The following is a 13,321-nucleotide window of genomic DNA, read 5'->3' on the forward strand; positions in this document are numbered from 1 at the left end:
ACGCTAGAGGTGCGAGGGGACGCTAGAGGTGCGAGGGGACGCTAGAGGTGCGAGGGGACGCTAAAGGTGCGAGGGGACGCTAAAGGTGTGAGGGGACGCTAGAGGTGCGAGGGGATGCTAGAGGTGCGAGGGGACGCTAGAGGCGCGAGGGGACGTTAGAGGTGCGAGGGGACGCTAGAGGCGCGAGGGGACGTTAGAGGTGCGAGGGGACGCTAGAGGTGCGAGGGGACGCTAGAGGTGCGAGGGGACGCTAGAGGTGCGAGGGGACGCTAGAGGTGCGAGGGGACGCTAGAGGTGCGAGGGGACGCTAGTGGTGCGAGGGGACGCTAGAGGTGCGAGGGGACGCTAGAGGTGCGAGGGGACGCTAGAGGTGCGAGGGGACGCTAGAGGTGCGAGGGGACGCTAGTGGTGCGAGGGGACGCTAGAGGTGCGAGGGGACGCTGGAGGTGCGAGGGGACGCTAGAGGTGCGAGGGGACGCTAGTGGTGCGAGGGGACGCTAGAGGTGCGAGGGGACGCTAGAGGTGCGAGGGGACGCTAGAGGTGCGAGGGGACGCTAGAGGTGCGAGGGGACGCTAGAGGTGCGAGGGGACGCTGGAGGTACGATAGGACGCTAGAGGTATGAGGGGACGCTAGAGGTGCGAGGGGACGCTAGTGGTGCGAGGGGACGCTAGAGGTGCGAGGGGACGCTAGTGGTGCGAGGGGACGCTAGAGGTGCGAGGGGACGCTGGAGGTGCGAGGGGACGCTAGAGGTGCGAGGGGACGCTAGTGGTGCGAGGGGACGCTAGAGGTGCGAGGGGACGCTAGAGGTGCGAGGGGACGCTAGAGGTGCGAGGGGACGCTAGAGGTGCGAGGGGACGCTAGAGGTGCGAGGGGACGCTGGAGGTACGATAGGACGCTAGAGGTATGAGGGGACGCTAGAGGTGAGAGGGGACGCTAGTGGTGCGAGGGGACGCTAGAGGTGCGAGGGGACGCTAGAGGTGCGAGAGGACGCTAGAGGTGCGAGGGGACGCTAGAGGTGCGAGGGGACGCTAGAGGTGCGAGGGGACGCTAGAGGTGCGAGGGGACGCTAGAGGTGGGAGGGGACGCTAGAGGTGCGAGGGGACGCTAGAGGTGCGAGGGGACGCTAGAGGTGGGAGGGGACGCTAGAGGTGCGAGGGGACGCTAGTGGTGCGAGGGGACGCTAGAGGTGCGAGGGGATGCTAGAGGTGCGAGGGGACGCTAGAGGTGCGAGGGGACGCTAGAGGTGCGAGGGGACGCTAGAGGTGCGAGGGGACGCTAGAGGTGGGAGGGGACGCTAGAGGTGCGAGGGGACGCTAGAGGTGCGAGGGGACGCTAGAGGTGGGAGGGGACGCTAGAGGTGCGAGGGGACGCTAGAGGTGCGAGGGGACGCTAGAGGTGCGAGGGGACGCTAAAGGTGCGAGGGGACGCTAGAGGTGTGAGGGGACGCTAGAGGTGCGAGGGGATGCTAGAGGTGCGAGGGGACGCTAGAGGCGCGAGGGGACGTTAGAGGTGCGAGGGTACGCTAGAGGCGCGAGGGGACGTTAGAGGTGCGAGGGGACGCTAGAGGTGCGAGGGGACGCTAGAGGTGCGAGGGGACGCTAGAGGTGCGAGGGGACGCTAGAGGTGCGAGGGGACGCTAGAGGTGCGAGGGGACGCTAGTGGTGCGAGGGGACGCTAGAGGTGCGAGGGGACGCTAGAGGTGCGAGGGGACGCTAGAGGTGCGAGGGGACGCTAGAGGTGCGAGGGGACGCTAGTGGTGCGAGGGGACGCTAGAGGTGCGAGGGGACGCTGGAGGTGCGAGGGGACGCTAGAGGTGCGAGGGGACGCTAGTGGTGCGAGGGGACGCTAGAGGTGCGAGGGGACGCTAGAGGTGCGAGGGGACGCTAGAGGTGCGAGGGGACGCTAGAGGTGCGAGGGGACGCTAGAGGTGCGAGGGGACGCTGGAGGTACGATAGGACGCTAGAGGTATGAGGGGACGCTAGAGGTGCGAGGGGACGCTAGTGGTGCGAGGGGACGCTAGAGGTGCGAGGGGACGCTAGTGGTGCGATGGGACGCTAGAGGTGCGAGGGGACGCTGGAGGTGCGAGGGGACGCTAGAGGTGCGAGGGGACGCTAGAGGTGCGAGGGGACGCTAGAGGTGCGAGGGGACGCTAGAGGTGCGAGGGGACGCTAGAGGTGCGAGGGGACGCTAGAGGTGCGAGGGGACGCTAGAGGTGCGAGGGGACGCTGGAGGTACGATAGGACGCTAGAGGTATGAGGGGACGCTAGAGGTGAGAGGGGACGCTAGTGGTGCGAGGGGACGCTAGAGGTGCGAGGGGACGCTAGAGGTGCGAGAGGACGCTAGAGGTGCGAGGGGACGCTAGAGGTGCGAGGGGACGCTAGAGGTGCGAGGGGACGCTAGAGGTGCGAGGGGACGCTAGAGGTGCGAGGGGACGCTGGAGGTACGATAGGACGCTAGAGGTATGAGGGGACGCTAGAGGTGCGAGGGGACGCTAGTGGTGCGAGGGGACGCTAGAGGTGCGAGGGGACGATAGAGGTGCGAGGGGACGCTTGAGGTGCGAGGGGACGCTAGAGGTGCGAGGGGACGCTAGAGGTGCGAGGGGACGCTAGAGGTGCGATGGGATGCTAGAGGTGCGAGGAGAGGCTAGAGGTACGAGGGGACGCTAGAGGTGCGAGGGGACGCTAGAGGCGCGAGGTGGACGCTAGAGGCGCGAGGGGACGCTAGAGGCGAGACGGGACGCTTGAGACTCGAGGGGACGCTAGAGACTCGAGGTGGACGCTAGAGGCGCGAGGGGACGTTAGAGGCGCGAGGGGACGCTAGAGGCGCGAGGGGACGCTAGAGACTCGAGGTGGACGCTAGAGGCGCGAGGGGACGCTAGAGGCGCGAGGGGACGCTAGAGGCGCGAGGGGACAGAGAGACAGGAAGAGAGAGAAAGGCTCCAGATGACAGCTCTCTCTCTCCCCTCTTCTCCCTAGTGCCATTACAGTACATAATGACCCTGAACTGTCGTTGTCGTGAAGGGTCGTTACTAACAACACAGCCGCCGTCCCCTATCCTGCTTCCTCTCCTCTATTTGAATATCTAATTTGGCTCTTTCATATCCAATTACGTTTTGTAATTGTTTTACTTTTGGGTCAGTATTATCTGATATGTGTTCACCTCTCGCTTGCTCTTGTATATGTCCTCCTATTGCTTTGTTGTTGTGTTAAATGTCCACTGATGCAGTTCTTGTTCCGGGGGTCCACCGTCCAACCGGCTCCTGTCAGCTTGGGGTCCAACCGGCTCCTGTCAGCTTGGGGTCCAACCGGCTCCTGTCAGCTTGGGGTCCAACCGGCTCCTGTCAGCTTGGGGTCCAACCGGCTCCTGTCAGCTTGGGGTCCAACCGGCTACTGTCACCTTGGGATCTCAACCAGGTCCTGACCGCCGGGACCTAACCAGCCAACTCAGGAGTTTGATCGCTCGAGTAATGTGCTTTACGCAAAGGAGGGAGAAATCTTCTTATCCCGCTGACAATGGTTCTGAGAGAGCATTAGCCCGAGGATGCTGCCCTCATCCCAAGACCGCTAGCATCAGCGAGTCTAGTGATACACATCCATGTCTTGCTGCATGTCTGTTGAAACCTTATGTATATATTTATCTCATAAATATTCACATAATGGAGTATGTTTCTGTTTGGGAAAATATGTCTCTGCATTCCATATGAAATTTTATTACAGAAATATTTTGTCGGGGGGAGTTTCCAAGTGTTTTTTATTTTTAAGGGAAATAGATGATTATATTTTTTTAATAATTTTCCGTTTTCATGAATAGTAGGACAGATATTCTTAACGGGGAGACTCAAGATGAGGGCTTGGCCGTTGTAACTCACTAGAGCTGCCTAACTCCCAGGTACCTATATAACTCACAGGTATCTAGATAACTCCCAGGTACCTAGATAACTCCCAGGTACCTAGATAACTCCCAGGTACCTAGATAACTCACAGGTACCTAGATAACTCCCACGTACCTAGATAACTCACAGGTACCTAGATAACTCACAGGTATCTAGATAACTCACAGGTACCTAGATAACTCCCAGGTACCTAGATAACCCACAGGTACCTAGATAACTCACAGGTACCTAGATAACCCACAGGTACCTAGATAACCCACAGGTACCTAGATAACTCACAGGTACCTAGATAACTCACAGGTTCCTGGATAACTCACAGGTACCTAGATAACCCCCAGGTACCTAGATAACCCACAGGTACCTAGATAACTCACAGGTACCTAGATAACCCACAGGTACCTAGATAACTCACAGGTACCTAGATAACTCACAGGTTCCTGGATAACTCACAGGTACCTAGATAACCCCCATGTACCTAGATAACCCACAGGTACCTAGATAACTCACAGGTACCTAGATAACTCACAGGTTCCTAGATAACTCTCAGGTACCAACCTTACTCCCAGGTACCTTGATAACTCACAGGTGCCTGATAACTCACAGGTACCTAGATAACCCACAGGTACCTAGCTAACCCACAAGTACCTAGATAACTCCCAGGTACCTAGATAACTCACAGGTACCTTGATAACTCCCAGGTACCTTGATAACCCCCAGGTACCTAGACAACCCCCAGGTACCTAGACAACCCCCAGGTACCTAGACAACCCCCAGGTACCTAGACAACCCCCAGGTACCTTGATAACCCACAGGTACCTAGCTAACCCACAAGTACCTAGATAACTCCCAGGTACCTAGATAACTCACAGGTACCTTGATAACTCCCAGGTACCTTGATAACCCCCAGGTACCTAGACAACCCCCAGGTACCTAACCAACTCGCAGGAACATCTTTTCATCTGCAAGATGAAAAAGGAAAGGGAAATGGTTTAAGAATATATTCCCAAACTTCAAACATTCCTTATCCTGAGAAATGAAGCCCAAGGTCAATCGTATGTGAAAACTTGAAAATGTATTCACTTATTGTATACACACTTGATGTATACACATCAAGGAGTATATATAGCCAGAAATTAATGCAAAATATAATGTAAACACACATGACCTGAAAAGTAAATCATTATCAACATTAATTATAATAAGATGAGAAAATCTTCGGAGGAAGACGGGGAATCGAACCCGGTTCATTGGCGCTTTCAGGACGTGATGTTCATTGTTATATATCACGTTATTGTGATTATCTTATGTAAAATAAGATGACATGAAAATAAAAAGATGATATAATAAGAAATGACACAAGCAAAAAAACTACCTTGAATATATAATTAGAATCTTTATAATTATGAAACAATAGTATATATGGCACATTGCATATATTTTTCCTTTATAATATAAAGAGTATTGGGCTTAGATTGAGATATCTCTGAATGATATCCTTTATAGATAGCAGCTGGCAGGTTTCCCAGCTGCTGTCACTGGTGTCACTGTTACTGCCATTGGTGTCACTGTTACTGCCATTGGTGTCGGTGTCACTGTCATTGCCACTGTCACCGTCATTCTCACTGTCACTACCACTGTCATTGTCACTGTCACTACCACTGTCACTGTCACTACCACTGTCACTGTCACTACCACTGTCACTACCACTGTCACTGTCGCTGTCACTACCACTGTCACTGGTGTCACTGTCACTACCACTGTCACTGCCACCGTCACTATCACTACCGCTGTCACTGTCACTGGTGTCACTGTCACTGTCACTGTCGCTGTCACTACCACTGTCACTGTCACTGGTGTCACTGTCACTACCACTGTCACTGCCACCGTCACTGTCACCGTCACTACCGCTGTCACTGTCACTACCACTGTCACTGTCACTGGTGTCACAGTCACTACCACTGTCACTACCACTGTCACTGTCACTGCCACCGTCACTGTCACTACCACTGTCATTGCCACTGTTACTGCCACTACCACTGTCATTGTCACTGTCACTACCGCTGTCACTGTCACTGCCACTGTCACTGTTATTGCCACTGTCACTGTCACTGTCACTGTCATTGCCACTACCATTGTCACTGTCACTACCGCTGTCACTGTCACTGGTGTCACTGTCACTGCCACTGCCACTGACACTACCACTGTCACTACCACTGTCACTGTCACTAGCACTGTCACTATCACTGTCACTGACACTACCACTATCAATGTCACTGCCACTGTCATTACCACTGTCACTACCACTGTCACTGTCACTGTCACTACCACTGTCACTGCCACTGTCATTACCACTATCACTACCACTGTCACTGTCGCTGTCACTACCACTGTCACTACCACTATCACTGTCACTGCCACTGTCACTGTCACTACCACTGTCACTGTCACTGGTGTCACTGTCACTATCTCTGTCACAGTCACTACCACTGCCATTGTCACTAGCACTGCCACTGTCACTGCCACCGTCACTGTCAAAGGTGTCACTGTCACTGCCACAGTCACTGCCACTGTCACTGTCACTGCCACTATCACTGTCACTTCCACTGTCACTGTCACTGTCAGTACAAATGTCACTGCTACTGCCACTGTCACTGTCACTATCACTGCCACTGAGACTACCACTGTCACTACCACTTGCACTGTCACTATCACTGTCACTGACACTGTCATTACCACTGTCACTACCACTGTCACTGTCACTATTCATGTCACTGCCACTGTTTCTACCACTGACACTGTCACTGTCACTACCATTGTCACTACCACTATCACTGTCACTGTCACTACCACTATCACTGTCACTGTCACTACCACTGTCACTACCACTATCACTGTCACTGCCACTGTTTCTACCACTGCCACTGTCACTGTCACTACCACTGTCACTATTACTGTCACTATCATTATCACTGTCACTGCCACTGTCACTGTCACTACCACTGTCACTATCACTTTCACTGCCACTGTCACTGCCACTGTCACTGTCACTGTCACTATCACTGTTAATACCACTATCACTGTCACTGCCACTGTCACTACCACTACCACTGTCACTGTCACTACCACTGTCACTACCACTGTCACTACCACTATCACTGTCACTACCACTGTCACTACCACTATCACTGTCACTACCACTGTCACTACCACTGTCACTACCACTTTCACTGTCAATACCACTGTCACTGTCACTGCCAGTTCAAGTGTCACTGCTACTGCCACTGTCACTGTCACTACCACTACCACTGTCACTACCACTGTCACTGTTACTACCACTGTCACTACCACTATCACTGCCACTGTCACTGTCACTACCACTACCACTGTCACTACCACTACCACTGTCACTGTCACTACCACTGTCACTACCACTGTCACTGTTTCTATCACTGCCGCTGTCACTGCCACTATCACTGTCACTGCCACTGTCACTGTCGCTACCACTATCACTGTCACTGCCACTGTCACTGTCACTACCACTGTCACTACCACTATCACTGTCACTGTCACTACCACTGTCACTGCCACTGTCACTGCCACTGTTTCTACCACTGCCACTGTCACTACCACTGTCACTACCATAGTCACTACCACTATCACTGCCACTGTCACTGTCACTACCAAAGTCACTGCCACTGTCACTGCCACTGTTTCTACCACTGAAACTGTCACTGTCACTACCACTATCACTGTCACTGCCACTGTCACTGTCACTGCCACTGTCACTATCACTACCACTGTCACTACCACTACCACTGTCACTGGCACTGTCACTGTCACTACCACTTTCACTGTCACTACCACTATCACTGTCACTACCACTGTCACTGTCACTACCACTGTCACCGCCACTATCACTGTCACTGCCACTGTCACTGTCACTACCACTATCACTGTCACTGTCAATACCACTGTCACTATCACTGTAACTGCCACTGTCACTGTCACTACCACTATCAATGTCACTGTCACTACCACTGTCACTACCACTGTCACTACCACAGTCACTACCACTGTCACTATCACTGTCACTATCACTGTCACTGTCACTATCACTGTCACTGTCACTGACACTGTCACTGCCACTGTTTCTACCACTACCACTGTCACTGTCACTACCACTGTCACTACCACTGTCACTACCACTACCACTGTCACTGTCACTATCACTGTCACTACCACTGTCACTACCACTATCACTGTCACTGTCACTGTCACTACCACAATCACTGTCACTACCACTGTCACTGTCACTACCAATGTCACTACCACTTTCACTGTCACTACCACTGTCACTGCCAGTTCAAGTGTCACTGCCACTGTCACTGTCACTACCACTGTCACTACCACTGTCACTGTCACTACCACTGTCACTACCACTATCACTGTCACTGCCACTGTCACTGTCACTGTCACTACCACTACCACTGTCACTACCACTACCACTGTCACTACTACTGTCACTACCACTGTCACTGTCACTGTTTCTATCACTGCCGCTGTCACTGCCACTATCACTGTCACTGTCACTGTCGCTACCACTATCACTGTCACTGCCACTGTCACTGTCCCTGTCACTACCACTGTCACTACCACTATCACTGTCACTGCCACTGTCACTACCACTGTCACTGCCACTGTCACTGCCACTGTTTCTACCACTGCCACTGTCACTGTCACTACCACTGACACTACCATTGTCACTACCACTATCACTGTCACTGCCACTGTCACTGTCACTACCACGGTCACTGCCACTGTCACTGCCACTGTTTCTACCACTGAGACTGTCACTGTCATTACCACTATCACTGTCACTGTCACTGCCACTGTTACTACCACTATCACTGTCACTGCCACTGTCACTGTCACTACCACTATCACTGTCACTATCACTATCACTGTCACTACCGCTGTCACTGTAACTACCACTGTCACCATCACTATCACTGTCACTGCCACTGTCACTGTCACTACCACTATCACTGTCACTGTCACTACCACTATCAATGTCACTGTCACTACCACTGTCACTACCACTGTCACTATCACTGTCACTGTCACTATCACTGTCACTGACACTGTCACTGCCACTGTTTCTACCACTGCCACTGTCACTGACTCTACCACTGTCACTGCCACTGTCACATCCACTGTTTCTACCACTGCCACTGTCATTGTCACTGTCACTGCCACTGTCACTGTCACTGTCACTGTCACTGTCACTACCACTGTCACTACCACTTTCACTGTCACTACCACTGTCACTACCACTGTCACTGTCACAGCCACTGTCATTGTCACTACCTCTGTCACTGTCACTACTACTGTCACTGCCACTGTCACTACCACTGCCACTGTTACTGTCACTGTTACTGCCACTGTCACTATCACTGTCACTTACTACCACTGTCACTGTCACTACCACTATCACTGTCACTGTCACTTCCATTGTCACTGCCACTGTCACTACCACTGCCACTCTTACTGTTACTGTCACTGTTACTACCACTGTCACTGTCACTGGTGTCACTGCCACTGTCACTGTCACTGTCATTGAAACTGTCAATACCACTGTCACTGCCACTGTTATTGTCACTGCCACTGTCACTACCACTGTCACTGCCACTGTCATTCTCACTGTCACTGCCACTGTCACTGCCACTGTCACTACCACTGTCACTGCCACTGTCACTACCACTGTCACTGCCACTGTCATTGTCACTACCACTGTCACTGGTGTCACTGTCACTGCCACTGTCATTGTCACTGTCACTGCCACTGTCATTGTCACTGTCACTACCATTGTCACTGTCACTGGTGTCACTGTCACTGTCACTGCCACTGTCACTACCACTGCCACTGTCATTACCACTGTCACTGTCACTGTCACTGTCACTCTCACTACCTGACCTCATGTTGCACACTCTGAAAGCGTCATGCTGTCGAAAGTTGGTTGGGTTCTAGTTATTTCGTGGCAGTCTTCCAGAATAATGTGTCTCCTCGGAGACAACACTGTAAGTGTAAGCTGATCAAGTGTTTCTTGAGCCATCATGCAATTTGATAGAAAAAAATACATAATTTGTACCAGAATAGTTGTGAACTACACTATTTTTCGTGACTGGGGGGGGGGGAGGGAGGATTTGGGGGGGGGAGGGAGGGTTGGGGGGGGGGCGTTGATAGATCTAAGTTTAGCGTGTTCTTTATTATAAGTTTGAACACGCCTTGATTTACAATTAACAATGAACGTTGATATTTTTACAATTAGATATAATTAACATTGTTAACTGTATCTTTGTCAGGAAACCGTGTATGTCTGTTCTGTATACATAGTGCAGCTGATGACTCTTTGTTTACGACTAATTAAAGCAGTCTCCTGTATTTATCAGTATATCAGATGTCAGAGGTGAGAACATAGATGGAAGAACTCGAGCAGTATATATATATATATATATACTGCTCGAGCAGTATATATATGTATATATATAATACTCCGAAATTACCATCTCTTTTAAGGCTCTGAGCGGGTGGTGGAGCGGGTTAAGGCGTACCTGTTATGCCAGTTGCTAGAAGGCTTCTGTGCTGGCTAGGGTTCGAGTCTCCTGGTGGGAAAGTGTTCTAAAGTTCTATATATATATATATATATATATATATATATATATATATATATATATATATATATATATATATATATATATATATATATATATATATATATATATATATATATATATATATATATATATATATATATATATATATATATATATATATATATATATATGCGAACAAGCCTGAATGGTCCCCAGGACAATATGCAACTGAAAACTCACACCCCAGAAGTGACTCGAACCCATACTCCCAGGAGCCACGCAACTGGTATGTACAAGACGCCTTAATCCACTTGACCATCACGACCGGACATAATGAGGTGATAGCCGAGGCTATTTGAACCACCCCACCGCCGGCACTCGGATAGTAATCTTGGGCATAGCATTTTACCAAATCACCTCATTCTTTGGGGCACACGTGAGGAACACAAATGCGAACAAGCCTGAATGGTCCCCAGGACAATATGCAACTGAAAACTCACACCCCAGAAGTGACTCGAACCCATACTCCCAGGAGCCACGCAACTGGTATGTACAAGACGCCTTAATCCACTTGACCATCACGACCGGACATAATGAGGTGATAGCCGAGGCTATTTGAACCACCCCACCGCCGGCAATTGATTTGGTAAAATGCTATGCCCAAGATTACTATCCGAGTGCCGGCGGTGGGGTGGTTCAAATAGCCTCGGCTATCACCTCATTATGTCCGGTCGTGATGGTCAAGTGGATTAAGGCGTCTTGTACATACCAGTTGCGTGGCTCCTGGGAGTATGGGTTCGAGTCACTTCTGGGGTGTGAGTTTTCAGTTGCATATTGTCCTGGGGACCATTCAGGCTTGTTCGCATTTGTGTTCCTCACATGTGCCCCAAAGAATGAGGTGATTTGGTAAAATGCTATGCCCAAGATTACTATCCGAGTGCCGGCGGTGGGGTGGTTCAAATAGCCTCGGCTATCACCTCATTATGTCCGGTCGTGATGGTCAAGTGGATTAAGGCGTTTTGTACATACCAGTTGCGTGGCTCCTGGGAGTATGGGTTCGAGTCACTTCTGGGGTGTGAGTTTTCAGTTGCATATTGTCCTGGGGACCATTCAGGCTTATTCGCATTTGTGTTCCTCACGTGTGCCCCAAAGAATGAGGTGATTTGGTAAAATGCTATGCCCAAGATTACTATCCGAGTGCCGGCGGTGGGGTGGTTCAAATAGCCTCGGCTATCACCTCATTATGTCCGGTCGTGATGGTCAAGTGGATTAAGGCGTCTTGTACATACCAGTTGCGTGGCTCCTGGGAGTATGGGTTCGAGTCACTTCTGGGGTGTGAGTTTTCTGTTATATATATATATATATATATATACATACACATATATATATGTGTGTGTATATATATATATATATATATATATATATATATATATATATATATATATATATATATATATATATATATATATATATATATATGTCGTACCTAATAGCCAGAACGCACTTCTCAGCCTACTATGCAAGGCCCGATTTGCCTAATAAGCCAAGTTTTCCTGAATTAATATATTTTCTCAAATTTTTTTCTTATGAAATGATAAAGGTACCCATTTCATTATGTATGATGCCAATTTTTTTTTTATTGGAGTTAAAATTAACGTAGATATATGACCGAACCTAACCAACCCTACCTAACCTAACCTAACCTATCTTTATAGGTTAGGTTAGGTTAGGTAGCCGAAAAAGTTAGGTTTGGTTAGGTTAGGTAGGTTAGGTAGTCGAAAAACAATTAATTCATGAAAACTTGGCTTATTAGGCAAATCGGACCTTGCATAGTAGGCTGAGAAGTGCGTTCTGGCTACTAGGTATATATAGATAATATATATATTATTAAATATGACCGAAAAAGTAAGATTAATAATTCTAACACGAATTTTCTCGATCTTATGTTTCTTTTCACTGTTGATGGTAATTGAAAAATCAAACCTCCAAAATTCATTTTTATTTCTAGTCTGACGCGACACTTGAACACGTTTCATAATAACTTATTACATTTTCATAGACTTTTAGTTTACACACACACAACTATTACCTGCAAACACTAAACAGAGTTCTTACTTATGCTATGATTTAAACAGCTTTCATTTTTCATTTTAAACCCGCATTTTGGGTGAGGTGATATGTTACAACAGTTTTGGATGAGGTGAATATAACTTTCAACACAAGATAGAACACGAAACAATGGGTATTGAAGGTAAGAATGGAAGTAATTGCAAAGGGCCTATTGGCCCATATTTCTTGATGCTTCTATATTGGAGCGGCGTCTTGAAGTGGGTAGAATATAGTTGTGCATTAATTGGCTGTTGATTGCTGGTGTTGACTTCTTGATGTGTAGTGCCTCGCAGATGTCAAGCCGCCTGCTATCGCTGTATCTATCGATGATTTCTGTGTTGTTTGGTAAGATTTCTCTGGTGATGGTTTGGTTGTGGGAAGAGATTATATGTTCCTTAATGGAGCCCTGTTGGTTATGCATCGTTAATCGCCTGGAAAGATTTGTTGTCTTGCCTATATACTGAGTTTTTTGAGGCTTACAGTCCCCAAGTGGGCATTTGAGGGCATAGACGACGTTGGTCTCTTTTAAAGCGTTCTGCTTTGTGTCTGGAGAGTTTCTCATGAGTTGGCTGGCCGTTTTTTTGGTTTTATAGTAAATCGTCAATTGTATCTTCTGATTTTTGTCTGTAGGGATAACGTTTCTATTAACAATATCTTTCAGGACCC

General features: G+C 49.5%; 1 protein-coding gene across 1 annotated transcript; it reads right to left on the reverse strand.

Annotated features, from left to right (window-relative positions):
* Positions 1-4,823: 4,823 nt before the first annotated feature.
* On the reverse strand, positions 4,824-9,871 carry LOC138370025 (serine-aspartate repeat-containing protein F-like). Its single transcript, XM_069333796.1, has 3 exons — positions 9,354-9,871; positions 8,379-9,232; positions 4,824-4,852 (listed from the first exon to the last, which is right to left on the reverse strand). Exons 1-3 carry the CDS (start codon positions 9,869-9,871, stop codon positions 4,824-4,826), a joined length of 1,401 nt encoding a protein of 466 aa, XP_069189897.1.
* Between the last annotated feature and the right edge of the window lie 3,450 nt (positions 9,872-13,321).

This window comes from Procambarus clarkii, chromosome 30 (assembly GCF_040958095.1).
Source record: "Procambarus clarkii isolate CNS0578487 chromosome 30, FALCON_Pclarkii_2.0, whole genome shotgun sequence".
In the NCBI taxonomy this organism is placed as follows: domain Eukaryota; kingdom Metazoa; phylum Arthropoda; class Malacostraca; order Decapoda; family Cambaridae; genus Procambarus; species Procambarus clarkii.